This window comes from Myotis nattereri (assembly GCF_964212035.1).
Source record: "Myotis nattereri genome assembly, chromosome: 1".
NCBI lineage: Eukaryota > Metazoa > Chordata > Mammalia > Chiroptera > Vespertilionidae > Myotis > Myotis nattereri.
This window is the reverse complement of record NC_138075.1, coordinates 172,371,790-172,392,382: the sequence shown is the minus strand read 5'-3', so window position 1 is coordinate 172,392,382 and position 20,593 is coordinate 172,371,790. Positions and strand designations below refer to the sequence as shown.

Below are 20,593 nucleotides of genomic sequence, written 5' to 3'. Positions count from 1 at the left end.
CGCTTTCCCATTGGCCGAGATAAGGGTAAGCTGAGTAACTGATACATTCTGCGGCTTTTTTTTGGAAGAGGGGTAAGGACACAGCTATCAGTCCTGTTCTGTCCTTTCAGCCATGTTCTGTATGAGCTTGGGAGATGGCTTGGGTTGAGTAAACACAGATCAGAGTGATCCCATTTTTTAAAAAAATTGCTGAATTTTAAGGATGGAGAATAAAAGAGTGACTTGAATAGCAAAATTTGCCATTTATCAGGCTTCACAGAACTAAGAGTGGATTTGGTATCATGCAGCAGAACTTCTCCAAAGAAAGCTGTAGTAGACTTGGCAGCTTCAGTTCAGTAAACTCTACCATTAGTTTTACACATTTTTAGAAAGACTACAAAAATCATGAGTTGCCTGAGAACATTTTCTTTAACAAGTGGTATCACCTGCTCCATGAGTCAGTCATTTATTATTAGTGGTCCGCCCTCCTCCCTCCCCCAGCCATTTAACTGTCAGACTTCTATATAATAAAGAGCCAGGGTCGTAACCACTGAAGGCCCACCAGACCAGAAGTCAGTGCTGGGTTGCCATGGCGGCGCCCTGCTCCAGTACTAACTGCCTAGGGCAGTGGTCGGCAAACTCATTAGTCAGCAGAGCCAAATATCAACAGTACAATGATTGAAATTTCTTTTGAGAGCCAAACTTTTTAAACTTAAACTATATAGGTAGGTACATTGTTATTAACTTAATTAGGGTATTCCTAAGCTGTCCTTTGCTAAAAACATCCTCAATCTGATTGAGTTATGTTCACTGAGGTTGACCCCTTCCAACTCTCCCATCCACACTTGTCTTGTAGCCAGTCTCATTCAACTCGTGCATGAATCACGCGCGCCTCCCCCGCGCTGCGTATCCTGCGGCCCGCCTGCGCCGCGTCTTCAATCGCCCGACCAACCAACACCCGCCACTTCTTCAAAATAGACTCGCCCAGGCCGAAAACCGACTTCTGCGCATGGGCCACGAAGTTTCAATCGCACTGTACGTGCGCTCCCGCACGTGGTATTTTTTGGAAGAGCCACACTCAAGGGGCCAAAGAGCCCATGTGGCTCGTGAGCCACGGTTTGCCAACCACTGGCCTAGGGGGCTGTGGATCAGGCCCAGAGAGAGGCCTGCAGAGAGAGAGAGAGACAGGGTCTGATCCGTAGCCTCTGTGGCAGCCGTTGATCAGAACTTGCCTCTCTCTCCTGTCCTGGCCAACAGCCAAGCCTCCATTTCTCTCCAGGCCTCCACTGGGGCTGCTGATCAGGACCCGTTGACAGGCCCAGAGATGCCTACTGGCATAGAAACTGACCAATCAGAACCAAATCTGGGTGAATTTAAGGAGCCAATGACTGCCTAGGAGGCGGAGCTTTTGACGCTGACTGGCATAGAAACTGACCAATCAGAACCAACTTGGCCAGAAGAGGATGGCAGTTGGGGGTGAGATCAGGCCTGCAGGGGAGGGCAGTTGGGAGGAGATCAGGACGGCAAGGGAGGGCAGTTAGGGTGATCAGGCAGGCAGAGGCAGTTAGGGGCGATCAGGCCGGCAGGCAGAGAGGTTAGGGTAATCAGGCAGGCAGAGGGGTTAGGGGCACTCAGGTAGGCAGGCAGGTGAGTGGTTAGGAGCCAGCGGTTCCAGATTGTGAGAGGGGTGTCCAACCACCAGTCAGACATCCCCCGAGGGTCCCCGATTGGAGTGGGTGCAGGGTAGACTGAGGGAACCCCCCACCCCCCGTGCACAAATTTCATGCACTGGGCCTCTAGTAAAATCATAAAATGAAGCAGACTCTAAAGTATATCCTTTACCATACCTTTCATCCCTTACTACCACACCTTTCCTCAGTACATTTCTAGGCGAATGTGAATATCTGTTTCTTCACACATTGTATGCAGGAAAAGTATTTATACGTTCTACCAGTGTAGTAGAGCGCGGGACACGTATTAATACGTTTTTTTATAGACTAGCGGTAGAATGCGGGTAACGTATAAATACGTAAACTAAAGTTATCGTAATTTTACTGAACGTTGCCATTTGTGCAAAAAATTAGCAAAAATGGCCCATGCCACCTGTTAGCGCGTGATAAAAACTACCCGTAAACAATGTGTTAATATGATTGATATAGCTACCTTCCAATTATAGGAGACTTAATTTTTTTGCAGAATGTGTGGGTATGAATTATGTGTGAGGCAGTGATGGATGGATAGGAGTGGAATTTTATAGTGATGTGGAGATTTATTCTTCCTGCCAATTCTCTAGCTCATTGATATAGTTGTAAGATTTTTCTGGGCCCCATTTAAACCCTGCTTATGTTTTCCAAATGCTTTACCAACAAGGCAAAGCCATTATACTGTGTTTTTTTTTTGATGCCAGAATCAGCTTGCTATACTGAAAGTTTTAATACTGGCTGGGTAAACTCAGTTGGTTAGAGCATTATCTTCATATACACCAAGGTTGCAGATTAGATCCCTGCTTAGCCAATGAATGCTTAAACATCTGGAACAACAAATCAGTGTCCTCCCCTTCCCCCCAGTTTCCCTCTCTCCCTCTCTCCCCCTCTCCCGCTCTCCCTCTTTCTCTCTCTCAAATCAAGCAATCAATAAATAAAAAATTAAAAAAAAAAGTTTTATTTTCTCTTTTGCTACTCTGTCATCTATTGAAATGGAAGCATTGGACTCAGGAAAGATAGGAAAAATGGAGATAGTTATGCTGAGCTCACCATGAGGCACACATTACATCAGTGGTTCTCAACCTTCCTAATGCCGCGACCCTTTAATATAGTTCCTCATGTTGTGGTGACCCCCAACCATAAAATTATTTTCGTTGCTACTTCATAACTGTAATTTGCTCCGTTATGAATCGAAATGTAAATATCTGATAGGCAGTATGTATTTTCATTGTTACAAATTGAACATAATTAAAGCATAGTAATTAATCACAAAAACAATATGTAATTATATATGTGTTTTCTGATGGTCTTAGGCGACCCCTGTGAAAGGGTCATTCGACCCCCAAAGGAGTTGCGACCCACAGGTTGGCGACCCACAGGTTGAGAACCGCTGCATTACCTGTTCTTTCTCCTTCATATGCAGGAAAGAAGGCTGCAGTAATTATGGAGTGTTTTTATATATTGTGAGGTAGCATATGATAGGGATACCTCAAACCAGCTGGTCATGAATGAGAGATTGGAAGTTTTCTGTGATGTCTTCATGAGTGCTAGCCCATGCTTTACCTTTCTGTTTGTTATTCTTCACCAAGAGTAGCTTTTGAAGCAGAAAAACTTTAGTGAATACCTTTAGTATTTGCAATATAGCAACATTAGTGGTGAACAATGAATATACTAGTCATTCTGGTTATTTCATGCTCTCCCATTGGTTACTGAGGGTAAAACTTATATTGACGAGATGCCTGTTTTCTTTCTTACTATTCTAATCTATCTATACATCTAAAAGCCTAAGCGACCTTTATGACAAAATGACTGGAACGACCGGTTGCTATGATGCACACTGACCACCAGGGGGCAGACATTCAATGCAGGAGCTTCCCCCAGCCTGCAGTCCCCATCGCCATTGGGGCCTACCGGCCAACCCCCCAGTTCCTCCCCCTGGCCAGCAGGCCCCCATCTCTGGATTGGGGCTGGGCCCCTGGGCTGGGAATGGGAAACTGGGGGTGGGTGGTGGCAGTTGGGGACCCTTTCCCCGGGGGGGGGGGGGGGCCGGCAGCCAACCTCCTGGGTCCCTCCCCCATCCTCCCCCTGGCTGGCAGGTCCCGATCACCTGGTTGGGGCTTGGCCCCAGGCTGAAACGGGGAACTGGGGGTGGGTGGTGAGGGAAGGAGGGGGCGGGGAGGCAGGGAACCTGATCGGCCCTGAACACTGGCCAGGCCTAGGGACCCCACCCATGCACGAATTTCATGCACTGGGCCTCTAGTTTGTCATAAAGCATCTGCTACCCTCTCATATGGTGGGGGATTTGTTTTTTTAGGTTTTGTAAATAGCTGCTTTTTATATTTCTAAACTGACAAAATGTAATTAAGAGTGGGAAGGGGTGGACCAGTGCCCAGAGAGCAATGAGTGATATTTCTCTTTCTCTCTCTGCCCCCTCCTTCTCTCTCACTTGTGCAGATATAGGTTGAATGGGGGAGGGTGCTAGTACATTTCACCCATGGTTGGGCAGGGTCACTAGACCTACAGAATTTCTTTTCCTTATCATTTTATGAACTTAAGAAAAACAGTAAATCTCACTGTCATCTCTTAGCTAAATCACTTTATGGATTACCATTTAACTGCCTTGATTTAGGTATTTTGGGTCAGCCCACTGTTTCAGGTTTGTTCAGTTTAAATGAACCATTCAGTTTGGCAGTGTTCCAGCCAAAGGGAGCTGTTTGGAGAACTTCTTAGGATTGATCATGAGTGTCCAGCCAGGAGAGCTTCAGGCTTTAGTGCCTGGGGCCGAAACCAACCAGTGAAACAAAGCTCTTTGATAGGAAAGACTTGAGGGAGCCAAAAACTTCGAGATAAATGAATCCTTTACTGTTTTAGTTTAAGTGGCTACTCTCTGTCCCTTGTTTTGGACTGGCCATGGCAAGGCCAGACCCACGAGTCAAGAAGAAGCCATGCTTTGGGTTTCTTTCACTTTTACTGTTGTTCTCCTCTTTAATGCATTTTTTATTCTGAATTTTGCTCTGTGTAATTTGCATATTTATATAAAATAGTAGGGCACTTTGACTTTTTTTAGGCTCTTATGCAGAATTTATTTCTGGTCAAGATTGCATGGCTGCCCAGGTGAGTCAGACGTATGATAACGAGGTATTTCTGCCCTCGCTGGTTTGGTTCAGTGGATGGAGAGTTGGCCTGGGGACTGAAGGGTCCCAGGTTCGATTCCCGTCAAGGGCACATAACTTTTAAAAATGAGATCATATTATAATACTTCTTTGTAACATTCATTTTCTCTCAATATCTCATGAATATTTTTCTATGATGATCATGTTCATACTAATCTATATTAGCCTTTTAAAAGACTGCGTATTTCAACTTATAGTGAATAATCCCAATTTACTTCTAATTTTTTTCTGTTAATAGCAGTGCAGTGTACAGTATTTCTTTATGATATATTTATTGAAATTCAACTGTTGTATCAAAGACTATGCAAAACTCTAAAGCTTATGGAATACTGTCAAAATGTCTGCCTTAAAGTTTGTACTGATAGGTAGTATACTAACATTAGGTGTCTACTATTTACTTTATTAGGAGATAAAGGTGGGATTTTTATCATAATTTTAATTTTTCAGTGCTTTCTTCATTTTTACCTAAAAGCTAATAAATATGTTATCTCTCTATCCTTTGATTTAATCAAAGACAATTTTTCCATTTACCACAGTTTAAATGGTTAATCAAAAATAGGGACTTTTTACACAGCCTCTTTGAAAAGAAGTGGACTAGCAAGTATTTTGTTGTGATTACACATCAGCTTCCAGTGTATATTTTGTGATTTAGTATAGAGAGCTTTTTATTATCTTTTGGGTCAGTCCATGGGTTTTGGCTGCCTTCCAAGGAAGCCAAAGTTAAAATATTTGAGCTCTAAGGAGATAGAATAGTGCTATTGGTTAACTGTAGTATGTGGTAAAAATTGGGAGGGTTTGGTTTTTATTCTGGATGAGAACAAATGTTTATGAGATAAACATGTAAATTGGTCTCTGCTCCTAGTTCCTGGCACAGAGCTCCATAAAAACCCTCATAATTTTCTAAGTGATAAGAGCACTATATAAGCATCTCTTTTTCTAATATTTGTTTTTTTTACCCCATTCCTGGCACAGAGCTTCTAAAAAACTTGTACATTCCTAAGTGATAAGAGCACTAAGAGCATCTTTTGTGCTAATGAGGTGATTGGGATTGGGTGGGCTCCTAGATGGGGGCTGGTCACCAGAAAGACCAAGCAGTGGTGAGGGTGAGGGCAGGATGGGGGGGATGAGGGGACATTGGGGGGATAAGGACACATTTGTAATACCTTAATCAATAAAGGGGGAAAAAAATAAAAAAGATGAGAATTTTCAGTCCCCACCTCCCATTCTCCAGAGATGGGAGAGGGGCTGCAGCATGTGTACGTGAGGAAGCCTCTTGTAATAAAGGAGACATATAGAAGTGGGGAAACTGGGATTTCTTAACAATGTCTTACTTATATTAGTGGATCTAACACAGATTAATTTATTTTCTAAATGGACCTGTCTTGGTTCTGTCACTTCTGATTGATGCATTTTTTGAAAATGTTTTAGTTTCTCCATTCCCACTGTAAAGGATGATGATGCTTTGAAATATTCATGAACTCTTCCAGTGATTTTGAAATAATCAGTTTGTTTTCTCCTTTTACTAGGAATCGTAGTATTTTAATGTCCGAGACTTCCTTAGCAGTCATTTGAGACATCTTAATGCTGTTTGCATTTTGGTATTAAAGACTTTATATAGTCAGCAGGTGTTTCCTAGCATTTCTTTAATGTGAGGCAGTGTTCCTGTAGTTTATACTCTAGTTCTTGTAGGTACCCATGCAGGCACTCTGCTGCTGTCATTGTACAAGAAAGGAAAGCTCTGTGAAGGTTAAAGCAGCTATGGTAACATCTGAGCTGACCTTAGTATTTTGTGCCTGAGCATTAAGATTTCAGTCTTCTTGGAAGGGTTTTGAATTATCAATTGGAGGACTCAGGCAATTGCTATACAAGTTATATATACCACTGTATCTCCACCACAGAGGTCCCTTCTGCTTTTAGGATTCCCTCTCCCAGAGGTGTCAGGTAGTTTCCTAATTTACAGTCTTTCTCTTTTAAAATCCTTTTAAGGCATCATATTATGCATGGTTGGCAAATCTGAGTTCCTGAAAATAACTGAGTCACTATAGCTGGTTTTCTTCTGACTCGTGGCATACTAATGACTAAAAAAACACAAATACTTCTTCCCTCCCATTGCCTGTGACAGGCCTCCATATGTTCTAATTCAGTATATTTGGTTTCTTGCATCTAAAAGCATACATGGTAAATTTAGATTTATGGCTTTAAGAATAAAATATCCTAAACAGGATTTTAGGGATCTGTGGGACAAGAACATTCATATCATTGGAGTCCTAGCAGAAGAGGAGAAAGAATGTGGTGCTGAAAATAATAATGACTGAAACATTTTCAAATTTGGCAGAAGAGACATAAACCTACAGATTCAAGAAGTCCAGTAAACCCAAGCAAGATAAGGTCAAAGAAATCCACATCCAGACAGGTCAAAATCAAACTTGAAAATTAAAGACAAAGAAAATATTTGAAAGCAGCCAGAAAAAAAAACACATATTACCTACAAGGGGGTGATTATTGAAATGACTGTGAATTCCATCCCAGAAACTATGGAGGCCATAAGTGGTACAGCATATATATATATATGTGTGTGTGTGTGTGTGTGTGTATATATATATATATGTAAGTGTGTGTGTGTGTATGTATATTTTGTTAATCATCACCCCAGGGTATTTTTCCATTGACTTTTATAGAGAGTGGAAGGGAGAGGGAGAGACAGAGAGAAACATTGATGTGAGAGAGAGAGACATTGATTGGTTGCCTCCTGCATGAACCCCAACCAGGGCCAGGGAAACTTGCAACCAAGGTACATGCCCTTGACCAGAATTGAACCCGGGACCCTTCAGTCCAAGGGCTGATGCTCTGTCCACTAACCCAAACCGGCTAGGACAGTGGTACAGCATTTTAAAATTTTTAAAAGAAAAGAAGTCAACCCAGAATTCTGTATCAAGCAAAAATTAGCTTTCATGAATGAGTGTGAAACAAAGACATTCTCAGGTGAAGAAAAAACTAGAAAATTCACAGCCAGCAAATTTATTCTAAACAATAGCTAAAGGAAGTTCTTTAGCAAGAAAATGATACCAGGAGGACTGTATTAGAACATCAGGAATGAAGGAAGAGCAGTAGAAATAGATGTCTGGGTAAATATAATAGACTATTCTCTTTTTGAGTTCTTTAAAATACATCTCTGATGGTTGAAAGCAAAAGTTATATCATTGTGATGGAGTTTGCAATGTATGCAGATGTAATATTTAAGATTACTATAACTTAAAGTGGGAAGGGTAAAGAGATGTATATGGTGGTAAGGTTTCTATATTCTACTTGAAGTGGTAAAGTATTGATTCTAAGTAGACTCTGTCTCTGGATCTTCTTTTGTTCATCATTTTATGTTGTTCATTATATTCCACAAATGAGTGAAATTGTGTGATATTTATCTTTTTCTGACTGGCTTATTTCGCTTAGCATAATGCTCGCCAGGTCCATCCATGCTGTTGCAATTGGTAAAGTTCCTTCCTTTTCATAGCAGCGTAGTATTCTATTGTGTAGATGTACCACAGTTTTTTAATCCACTCATCTGATGGTGGGCACTTAAGATTTGTTTCCAAATCTTAGCTATTTTAAATTGTGCTGCTGTGAACATAGGGGTGCATGTGTCCTTTCTGTTTTCTCCATGATTGCTTTTACTTTCTGTAAAACGTTTAGTTTTTTCTGGAATAAATTATTCCTCCCCCCCCCCCCGCCCCCCTTGGGCATAGTAACTTCTGTTTTGCCTGACAGAATTGTAAAACTTAATATAAAACTCATAAGATTGTGTTTCCTTTTTTACCTTGGAGACATTCTCCAACTTTGCCGCATAGGTCTGCTACATAGCTGTCTTGGAAATACTCTTTACCTCGCCTATGCAAAATTCTTTTTTTAAAAATATTGAATTTATTGAGGTGACATTGGTTTGAAAAACATACAGATTTCAAGTGTACAACTCAATAAAACATCATCTACACACTGCATGGTGCACCCACTGCCCCAAGCAGTCTCTTTCTGTCCCCATTTTCCCCTTTTTTATCCACCTCCACCTAGCCCCCCACCCTCCTTTCCCTGTGGCTATCACCACACTATTGTCTGTGTCTATGTTATATATATAATTTTTTTGCTAATTCCTTCACCTTTCATCCTGACAGCCATCAGTCTGTTCCATGTATCCCTGCCTCTATTTCTAGTTTTTAAAACCTAATTCCTGTTTCTGGGCTGTACATTTTCCTCCTTTGGTTTGGTCTCTTTCAGAGCAAATTGGAGCGTTGGCAGATCAGCATATTGTCCATGTGGCGTGTGGCGAGTCCCACAGTCTGGCCCTCAGTGACCGGGGCCAGCTGTTTTCTTGGGGTGCAGGAAGTGATGGTCAACTGGGACTCATGACTACTGAGGATTCAGTGGCAGTGCCCAGGTAAGAATGTCATAGAAAGGAATCTGAGTTTTCAAATCTCAATTGTTGTAAATATTATTTCCTGCTGTTGCTTTGTTAGACATCTTGTCTTAGTTTCTGCTTTCTTCATTTAATTGCTGCTTCTTTGTGCCACTGCTGTGCCTTATATTGTAGAACTTGTCATAAAAATTGTAATTATTTACAGAAGTGTATATCTCAAGTTAAAAAATGTGAGTAGTTTGGGAATGTACTTTATTTATTCTAGTAGCCTAATTGCTAACAGTGCTTGGAACTCGATACATTTTTGAATTTAAAAAAGCATCTTTTCAAATAACCTTTCACATAATATTGCAAGCTTAAATCAAATACTCAATTAAGCACTTTAAACTAGAGTCACAAGGCTGACCTTTTATTCTAATAATAAACCAAATTACCCAAGCATTAAGAACAGCTAAAATACCAAATATGCATAAGTTGTTTAACACAATAATACTAATACAGTGGTTTTGAGTCTCTAAAATAATTTACTTCTAAATCTTAGATGATTTAGCTAAATATCTAACAGATGCTTCACCACTAAAAAATAATACAAAATATTGAAGTTACTTTCAAGTGGATTTTTTTTTAAATATATTTTTTTATTAATTTTTTACAGAGAGGAAGGGAAAGAGAGAGTTAGAAACATCGATGAGAGAGAAACATCGATCAGCTGCCCCCCGCACATCTCCCACTGGGGATGTGCCCGCAACCCAGGTACATGCCCTTGACCGTAATCGAACCTGGGACCCTTCAGTCCGCAGGCCGACCTCTATCCACTGAGCCAAACCGGTTTTGGCTCAAGTGGACTTTTTGTGGGTGATGTGCCAGTTTGTTGAGGGTTTGTTTTTTAAATATGTTTTTACTGATTTTAGAGAGAGAGAGAGAGAGAAAAGGAGAGGGAGAGTTAGAAATATCAATGCATCAACATTTATCGGCTGCCTCCTGCACATCCCCTCCTAGGGATTGAGCCTGTAACCTGGGCATGTGCCCTCACTGGGAATTGAACTAGCTGCTGAGAACCAAGATCAAAATGCTGTTGATCTTGGTTCTCAGCAGCTAGTTCAGTCAGAAGGCTGAATTGGGCTCTTTGATATTCACAGGGTGAATATTTGCATTTTATTACCTACTGCTGAATCAATGGCCTAAAGCAAACTCCCCCAACCTGATAATCTTAACTGTTTACTAAACAATCACCTTTGACATGTCTGTTTGCATTCCTAAAAAGCAATTGTGTATTCTAGTAAATAAAAGCATATGGTACAGAAGACTCAGTGGAACTTGGTTTCTTGTACCAGTTTACAACTGGCTTCCCCCATAATTTCAAATTTATATTTCTTGTCTTGTGTTTTAAGCCCTTTCTCCAAGTGTTTGAACCCGAGGCCACGGGCTGTGGCTTCACACTAGCGACCTGTTGGAACATGGTTCAGAGCTCAACCACTGAGCCATACCGGCCGGGCTGTTGAGGATCTTAATGATCAAAGAGGCCACCAATTTATTTCCACCATTTAATTCCTGTTGTGTTTTTTTTTTATACTACAAATATATACATACCCCTTTTGTAGTACTTGTCATGTTCTTTGTAATTATTTTAGTGACTATTTCTAGTCCAAAGCTGGGAGCTCTTGATGGCAGATCTGGAGTATTCACTTTAGCACCACCTTTATTAAGGGTGCCCAGCACATACATTGCTCAGCACAAATATCTTTAATAAATGGCCTCTCTTTGGACCTTGCCCAATTATTGTCCCCTTTAAAGGACAATATATTCTTCTTTCTTTTTGCCCCTTTTAGATTTTTGTCTTTTTAAACAAAAGCTGTTTTAAGGAAAAGAGGGACATGGAGGTAAGAGTGATTTGATTCACTTCCTCATTTAGAATAGGTAATGTCTCAGATTCATTACTTCCAAAAATTAATTTAATTTTGGAGGAAGAAGGAGAGAGATAATAAGAAAAAAGGGGTGGTGTATTTTAATGAAATTGTGGAAAAGATTTAAACATTAATAACCAAAGTATTCCATTTGTTGATGCTAAAGAATCAAAGGCTTTTAGTGGCATTTCATTTCTGAAAATGAAATAATCTATGTTATAGTAGCAATTTAATTTTCATTAGTTGTGTCTAAATTATGGATGACTCTTGAGACTTTGGTTTATGTATAATTTTATATTATAACTTAATTAAAATAAATTTATTAATTAGTAACTTAGTATTGTGGAAAGTAACATAGCTTTGAAGTCAAATAGCCTCAGATACTAATACTGGCTCTATTATTTATTAGGGGAATGACCTTGGCAAATTAACTTATCTAAGCTTCAGTTTCCTGACTTAAAAATGTAGTTATGTATTGTGTGCCTTTACAAATTTATTAGGAGGATAGATGAGATGAGTAGGTAAAACAGAGTAGTCCGGCCAGCATTGCTCAGTGGTTGAGTGTTGACCTGTGAATCAGGAAGTCACGGTTCGATTCCCGGTCAGAACATACGCCCAGGTTGCGGGCTCAATTCCCAGCTCAAGGATATAATTTCCCCATTTATTTTTGTCCTTTTGACCTGCTTTCCTTCTGTAACTGTGGTTGTGAAGGTTGTGCCAAGGGTAATGTTGACCCATAAAGGAACAATTGTGGAGAATTTGAGTGGAAACTGGTCAGAAAAAGGGCTATTGCTGTGTAAATTTCTGAAACATTGGTCTCTTAGTCAGTAACTAATGTTCCAGCTTTAAAAAAAAGTGGAGTTATAACAACTATTGACACATGCAGCAACTTAGATGAGTGTCCAGGGAATTAACTCTGAGTGGAAGAAAAAACAGTCCCAGAAGGTTACCTGGTGTATGACTCCATTTACGTAATATTCTTGGAATGACTAAATTTTAGAGATGGAGGATAGATTAGTGATTGCCAGGATCTAGGAATGGAGGAGGGAAGGAGTAGTTACGAAAGTACAACACCAGAGAATCCTTGTGGTGTTGGGACTGTTCAGTATCTCGACTATGATGGTGGATACATGAACATACACAGGTGATAAAATTAATACACACTCAGAATGAGTACAAGTAAAACTGGGGAAATTGGAATAAGATTGGTAGATTGTATTAATGCCAGTAGTCTGATAAGACAGTTTTGTAAAATGTCACCATTGGGGAAAGCTAGACAAGTATATAAGGGATCTCTCTATTAATTCTTAATACTGTATGTGAATCTACAATTATCTCAATAAAAAATAGTGGGGTACCATTTGCTATTAAATGCATATGCAAACTCTATTTTAACTTTCTTATATCTGAAAAAATAAAACATTAACAAAATTGACAGCTACCAAACTGATATCCGCCTGTATCTATTTCCTAAAATACCCCACTCCAAGGGCATGTCCATCTGACGCCTTTATTTCTATGGCATCACGTAATGAAGAGGAGTGTGGCAACTTGGGGACATTAAAATAGAGAGCAGGCTTCCAAACTCTCTGGGCAGTGCAAGGTACCTTACATGGGTTTTTTTTTGGTGTGTTTTTTTTAATTCTCACCCCTGTGAAAAAGGTACTGTTCTTACCTGTCTTTACACAAGCAAGCAGAGGAATGCAATTTGAAAAGTAATCACATGAAATCAGGATTTTGGAGGCATTGTCCTTATTATTATTTTTTAATTGTGGTAAAAAACACACAACATAAAATTTACCATCTTCACCATTTTTAATGTACTGTAGTTCAGCAGTGTTAAGTATTATTCACATGTGACCAATCTGCAGAACTGTATCTTGCAAAAATTAAGCTCTATACCCATTAAACAACAATTCCCCATTTCTCCTTCCCTGAACCCCTGGCAACCACCATTTTACTTTGTTTCTATGAATTTGGCTATACAAGGTACTTCATGAGTGGAATCATATTATACAGTATTTGTCTTTTTGTAACTGGCTTATTAGTTAGCATAATGTCTTCAAGTTTCATCCATGTTGTAGCATGTGTCAGAATTTTTTTTCTTTTTAAGGCTGATTAATATTCTATTTATATGCCATATTTTGTTTATTCATTCATCTGTTGATGGACACTCTAGTTGCTTCTACCCTTTTTGGCCATTGTAAAAAATGCTACTATGAGCGTGGGTGTACAAATACCTCTTTGGGACCCTGCTTTCGATTCTTTAGGCTATATACTCAGAAGTGGAATTGCTGGATCATGGCATTACCCTCATTTTGAAAGTCATTCAGACACTAACCATAGTCGCTCTGTAGCTTTATTCCATTTGTCCCTGAATTGGAGAAGACAGGTGGGAATTAACAGAGGGTGTGGTAATGGGTTTATGTGCAGAAGGTTTTTTTTTGTGTTTTGAGGCAGGAGATAAGTGAAAGACCTAATAGAATTATATCATGCAAGATTATATATTTGATTTTTAAAAGTCTTTTAGGAAAGATGATGTTATTTATTACAACTATTTTATTTAGGTGGGAATATTGTTTGTGAATGTCCTTCTTAAGAATAAAGTCTTTTCTGTTTTAGATTAATACAAAAGCTGAACCAGCAGACAATCTTACAAGTTTCCTGTGGCAACTGGCATTGCTTGGCTCTTGCAGCTGGTAATGTAACATTGAAATATATGCTCATATTAAGTTACTGTTGTGACCAATTCTCTTTGCATTTTTGTGTGATGTTATCTAACTGGAAACCTTTAATTAACTGGTTAGTGTCTATGCATTGCTGTTGGACAGTGGCCGTTCTCCAGCACCCTTACTTTTCTCAGGTGTGAATGATGAAAAAGGTGGTCATCATAGCTGCTCTAGTTCTCTTGCAGGGGAAGACAAGCAGCAGACAGGACTGTACCCAAGTGTTCTTGAGCATATGAGCCTACAGAAGATTGGTTTTTCTTAGCTGCACCTCACTATCAAGCTCTATTCCACTATTGGGTACCCCAATAAATGACAAAGAAAGAGCTAGAGAAACCTAAGCCAGCAAATAATACTGTATTCTCTGTTAGAATAAATTCGAAGGAAATCTACACTAACATGTCCTGTTCTGATAGATACTCTGTGGTGTAATTCAGCTCATGCCGAACCTCTTGAAATCCTGGGTCTCATGGTCTTGGGGTGTTCAGAAATAGTTCATCTTGCTTAGTGGTTTTAAGCCTGGTAATTGGCCTATTCAAAACTGAATTGTCTTAAACATTTGATATTTTAATTGCATAACTGTTAATAGCCTTTGAAGAATAGTAAGACTTATCTCTCTGTTGTTAAGACAAGTGGGAGTTTTGGTTAGGACAGCCTTACAGCATGAAGTGTCTCTGCTCCCTTGCTCTTGGGGCAGGTTTGATGTATGTATGGGATCAGCTAACAAATGATCCTACTGGGCAACTGTGTTGTTCTAATGGATTGTTTTTGTGGATGGAACTTGTATCATTTCTGGTAATACTTGTTATCCTGTTCTTATTTCAGATGGTCAGTTCTTCACCTGGGGAAAGAATAGCCATGGGCAGCTGGGCCTAGGGAAGGAGTTTCCCTCCCAGGCCAGCCCACAGCGGGTGAGGTCCCTGGAGGGGATCCCGCTGGCTCAGGTGGCTGCAGGAGGGGCCCACAGCTTTGCCCTGTCTCTCTCTGGAGCTGTTTTTGGCTGGGGGATGAATAATGCAGGGCAACTAGGGCTCAGTGATGAAGAAGGTAGGTAAACTCTTCATACATACCTTTTTGTTCAAAAACACATTTATTCATTTAACACATGTTTCCTGGTGATCTACTCTGTGCTGGACCCATGTTAGTTACTAAGGGTGCAGCAGTGAACAAAGCAGATAAGATCTAGGCTTAGTGAAGACTGCATGGTGGGCACAAACCAGTAAGTATATAGTCAGGGATTTGAGAGGAAAATTTCCTGTTTTACATTTGTGGTCAGGGAGGGCGTCTCTGATAAGAGGATGTTTGAGCAGAGCCCTGTAGGAAGTCAGGTAAGAAAAGTAACATATGGATATCTGGGCAAAGAATGTTCCTGTGAAAGGGAGCAGGATGAGCAAAGGCTATGATGCAGGAAGATACATGGTGTTCTCGAGTAGAGTGAGCTGGGGGAAGATAGCAGAGCCGGAGGTCAGATGGGCAGTGTAGGTCAATCATGTAGGGCCTGGTAGGGCAGGATCAGGATTTTGGCTTCTTTTCTCGGTGAGGGTTTTGAGGAGAGGAGTGATTTATCTTGACTCTGGCTATAGTGGGTCCAGGGGGAAGCTGGAAGAGCAGTATGGAGGTAGTGGGAGTAAAGTCAGATTTTGTATCGACTTTGAAGATGGGGCCAGTTGGATGTGTGGTTTTAAATAAAGAGAAGAAAAGCTGGAAGGATAAAGTTAGCATTTATGAAAAGAGGAAACCTCTGTGTGTGGTGGGGGATGGGCAGGAGGGGGGCAGGCAGAGTTGGGGAGTGTGGGGAAACTATGCATTGCGTTTTAGATATATTAAATGAGATGTCTGTTGGACATCCAAATGAAGATGTATGCAGGAAGATGAATATATGAGTCAGCCATCCAGGTGACCCAAAATTCATGCTAAGATAGTATGTATATTTCATCTCAAGGGCAAATGGTAGTGACATTCTGATATTTATCTTACTCTAGATCGAGAGTCCCCTTGCCATGTGAAACTTTTACGAACGCAAAAAGTTGTCTATATTAGTTGTGGAGAAGAACACACAGCGGTCCTCACAAAAGTAAGGGACTCTGGAGTATTCTGGAATAATCTGGTACTGGATATGACATGGATGATTATCATTGATTAAGTATTTTATTATTTTTTATCCTCACCCGAGGATATTTTTTCCATTTATTTCTAGAGAGAGTGGAAAGGAAGGAGGGAGGGAAAGAAGGGGGGGGGAGAAGAGAGAGAGAGGGGGGAGAAAAGAGGGGGAGAGAGAGACGGGGGGGGGGGGAAGAGAGAGGGGGAGAAGAGGAGAGAAACATCAACATGAGAGAGATTCATCAATTAATTGTCCCCCACACGAGCTCCTACTGGGTCTGGGGATCCTGCAACTGAGGTATGCGCCCTTGAATTGCAGCTGGCCTTAAACCTTTCAGTCCATAGGCCAACACTCTAACCACTGAACAACTGGTCAGGGCTGATTAAATTTTTTTGATTAATTATTTTTTATAGTGTTTAGAGAGAGTGGTGATGGTGTTTAAAAATAGTTTTATGTAAATAGCCTTAAAATATAGTATATGTAGCAACATTCTATGTTCCTTTAAAGTAAGTCATTTAAATACAGGGTGGGGTAAAAGTGGTTTACAGTTGCTCATATGGCAAATAATAAAATCTATATATATAAAAGGCTAAGCGATCATGTGACCATCCAACCGTCCGATTGACCGGTAGGTATGACACGCACTGACCACCAGGTGCAGATGCTCAATGCAGGAGCTGCCAAGCTGCGGTGACTTGGCAGTGGCGGTTCTCGGGTGATGCACCCCAGAACCAGAGAGGAGGGAGCCCGATTCCTCCTCGGGCTACATGATTCCACCTTTGGCTGTGAGTGGCACTGCCGGCCCCAAATCTGGTTTACTGCTGAGCTGTGGTGACTGCAGACGCCCTTCGAGCTTTGGAGCTGCCCCAGGTGTGGCCTGCCTGGGAGGGACCACGGGAGGTTGGCTCCAGGGCGTCCGGCTGTCTCACCCAGTCCCGCCCCACTGGCCACCTTCTAATTAATTTCTTTTTATTTATTTTATTTATTTATTTTTTTTCAAAATATATTTTATTGATTTTTTACAGAGAGGAAGGGAGAGAGATAGAGAGTCAGAAACATTGATGAGAGAGAAACATCGATCAGCTGCCTCCTGCACATCTTCTACTGGGGATATGCCCGCAACCCAGGTACATGCCCTTGACTGGAATCGAACCTGGGACCCTTCAGTCCGCAGGCCGACGCTCTATCCACTGAGCCAAACCGGTTTCGGCTAATTTCCTTTTAATGTGCATGAATCCGTGCACCAGGCCACTAGTAATAAATAATAATATAAGAATAAACTCTGTTTTGGGTATTCACAACTGTAAACCTACTTTTGTCCAACCCTATATCTAGAAAAGAGCAATGTAATTAACATTTAAAAATTATCAACCTATTTCTTTTGCTTCTAAAACAGTCACATCTAAAGAGAGTGAAAATTATTTTCATGTTGGATAAATACTATTATAGATTCACTATAATAAAATACCTTAGCATTTGTTCAAGTGTAGCTGTTAAAAATACATCTTACTTAACCAAGGAGTTTGTAGAGCATTTAATTGTTTTATATATGAATGATCATGCATTCATCTCATTTCATCTGTTTCTTTGTTTCTCTCTTTTTTTTTTGTTTTGCTTCCTAACACATCATTGTACTTTTAAACAGTTTTCAAAATTTACAGTTGGCACACATTCCCTTGAGCAGTGCTGTCTTTGTTCCATAAAGTTATCTTACGTTCCTTTATTATTATTATTTTATTTAATGAATGTCCCATAGCAGTGATCTTGGCCAAGTATAAGGTGAGCATAGTGTCTTTGTACAGACCATTTGTGATATGAATTTTGTACGCAGAAGGTTTGAGAGGAGTGTACTCAAACTCAGCAGTCCAGTGCAGTCATGTAATGTCTGCTCCTTGTTAGAGTGGAGGTGTGTTTACCTTTGGTGCTGGTTCCTGCGGGCAACTTGGACATGATTCCATGAATGATGAGGTTAATCCAAGAAGAGTTCTAGAGCTGATGGGCAGTGAAGTAACTCAGATTGCTTGTGGCAGGTGAGTGCTCGCTCCTAAGAGCTTCCTAGTATCTATCTATCTATCTATCTATCTATCTATCTATCTATCTATCTAATTTTTATTGATTTCTGAGAGGAAGGGAGAGGAAGAGAGAGATAGAAACATCAATGATGAGAGAGAATCACTGATTGGCTGCCTCCTGCACGCCCCCTACTGAGGATCGAGTCTGCAACCTGGGCATGTGACCTTGACCACAATTGAACCTGGGACCCTTCAGTCTGCAGGCTGACTCTCTATCCACTGAGCCAAACTGGCTAGGGCCCTACTAGCTATTTAGTCCCAGAAATGGATCTTGTCTTGTAGTGATGGAGAATGTGGTTAGACCTAATCACTATTTTTTTTTTAAAAAAAATATATTTTATTGATTTTTTACGGAGAGAAGGGAGAGAGATAGAGAGTTAGAAACATCGATGAGAGAGAAACATCGATCAGCTGCCTCCTGCACATCCCCCACTGGGGAAGTGCCCGCAACCCAGGCACATGCCCTTGACCGGAATCGAACCCGGGACCCCTCAGTCCGCAGGCCGACGCTCCATCCACTGAGCCAAACCGGTTTCGGCAGACCTAATCACTATTATTTTAAGAAATCAAAGCTGCTGCAGACCTTTGGTGAAAGTTTGGAGAGAGTTGGTTCTGAGCAGGGTGTGGTAAGGAAGGGTTTTAGATAAGCAGAGGAACATGGGGACATTAGGCTTCTTTTGGGATAAAGAGTAGCAGGATGTGGGGAAGACATGAAGAAAGGAAAGTGAGAGAGCCTCTGAGAACTTCTAAGAAATTCTGCTTGGTCCACCCGCCTTCTTCCCTCTTATCCTAAAGGCCAAATGCAGCAGGACATCCAGCTCTTCCCAAGTCTTGCCATCTTCCCCATGACCAAGAGCGTCAGAGAAGGATAGGAGTATGGGAAGCCAGCCACTGTGAAGAGAGTCACATAGAAATATGGGGGAGGCTTTCTAGGGGCATGCCTAGGAATTGCTGTGCTCAACATGTGGATGTTAAAAGTCAGAGTCTGAGTGTATATCCGTATTCAGTAATTATTTTTAATTTAATTATATTTCCCCAGACAACACACCCTTGCCTTCGTGCCTTCTTCTGGACTCATCTATGCATTTGGTTGTGGAGCAAGAGGTCAACTAGGAACTGGACATACTTGTAATGTTAAGTGCCCATCTCCTGTGAAAGGCTACTGGGCTGCCCATAGTGGTCAGCTTTCAGCCACAGCTGGTAAGAGTGATTTTCATTAGAATTTAATGATATTTAAATGACAGAAACAATTTTTTAGAAAACATGTTTCTATTTTTTCCTTGAGGTCTTTTGAGGGAATGAATATGAGGTTTTTTTCTTTTAATATCAATCAACAAATATTTGAGTACTAACTATATAGGTGAGATCCTAAAGAATAAAGCAGAAAATGTTCTTTTGGCCCCAAGAACTTTGGTAGACATTTTAATTACTATGAAAGTTAATGTTTATTAAATGCTTGACCAAGTTCCGTTACTATGCTAAGCACTTGGGATAACTTTAAAAACTAGTGGTTGTTATCCTCATGCCGGCGATGAAGAAACAGTCTTAAGGGAAGTTAAGTAACTTGCCCAAGATCACAGAGATTCTAGGGCAGGATTTAAATTCAGATCTGCCTCATTCTAAAGCCTGTGCTCTTAATACTTGTACTGTGTTACTTTCCTTTGCTAATATTTTGGTCATAAGATGACACAGTTTCATTTTATGCCATTGTCACCTTTCCTTAAAAAAATAGTTAAATAGCATAGTGTCCAAAATAAGGTAGGCTCAGTGTGAATAAATTCAGAGGCTGAAATGGAGCTGGAGAGTCATTACAAGAAGCATAATTTAATAATTAATTTTGAAGACTGTAAAGTGACACTTTCAGGATTGTGGGAAACTTCAGGACAGGGACTGAATCTTTTCCTCTTTGTAAACCTAGCCTGCAGCACAGGGCCTTGCGCAAACTTCTCACTCAGTAAATATTTGTGGAATGAATATATGAGTGTCTAAAAATGTAGAACTTAAAAGATAAAATAAACGGGAGTTTTTTCTTTCTTTCTTTTTTTTTTTTGCAATGTTCCAAAAAGTGAAAGAATGGCTTGGTGTCCTCTCTGTCATTTGTAAATGTCTTTTTCTCAAGATATTGTACTTATTATATTAGGAATATATGTGTTTAAGAAGTACTAACTTTATATACTAACTTTAAATACTTAAGTGTTTTAAAGGTTGATTTGAAACCCAAGGTTTCGAAGTTTAATTACAACCTAACTTAGGTGCCTTTTCCTTATGTGATCATAAACTTGTGTTACAATGTTTGCCAAAATGATTTTATAACATAAGTAGGTACATTTCAATTTATTATGGTAAATGCCGTGGTTTTAGGAACTTTCATGGTAATGTGGGAACACAGGGGAAGGCTTCAAGGAGTATTCCAGTTAGAGGAAGTTTGAGCTGTGTCTTAAAGGATGATTTGGACCAAGTCAGCCAGGTAGAGGACTGTGAGGGAATGGGTGCTGCGTACCACAATGGCCCAGTTCCAGGAGCACTGTTC

At 40.5% G+C, this 20,593-nt stretch overlaps 1 protein-coding gene across 1 annotated transcript in view; it reads left to right on the top strand.

The window, feature by feature from the left end:
• Window positions 1–20,593, top strand: part of HERC3 (HECT and RLD domain containing E3 ubiquitin protein ligase 3) — a 96,990-nt gene that overhangs the window by 24,436 nt on the left and 51,961 nt on the right. The window contains exons 4-9 of the mRNA XM_081109454.1: window positions 9,122–9,281; window positions 13,787–13,863; window positions 14,716–14,937; window positions 15,873–15,964; window positions 17,891–18,021; window positions 19,103–19,263. Of these exons, the coding sequence (XP_080965580.1) occupies window positions 9,122–9,281; window positions 13,787–13,863; window positions 14,716–14,937; window positions 15,873–15,964; window positions 17,891–18,021; window positions 19,103–19,263 (843 nt within the window). The remainder of the gene's footprint in view (window positions 1–9,121; window positions 9,282–13,786; window positions 13,864–14,715; window positions 14,938–15,872; window positions 15,965–17,890; window positions 18,022–19,102; window positions 19,264–20,593) is intronic.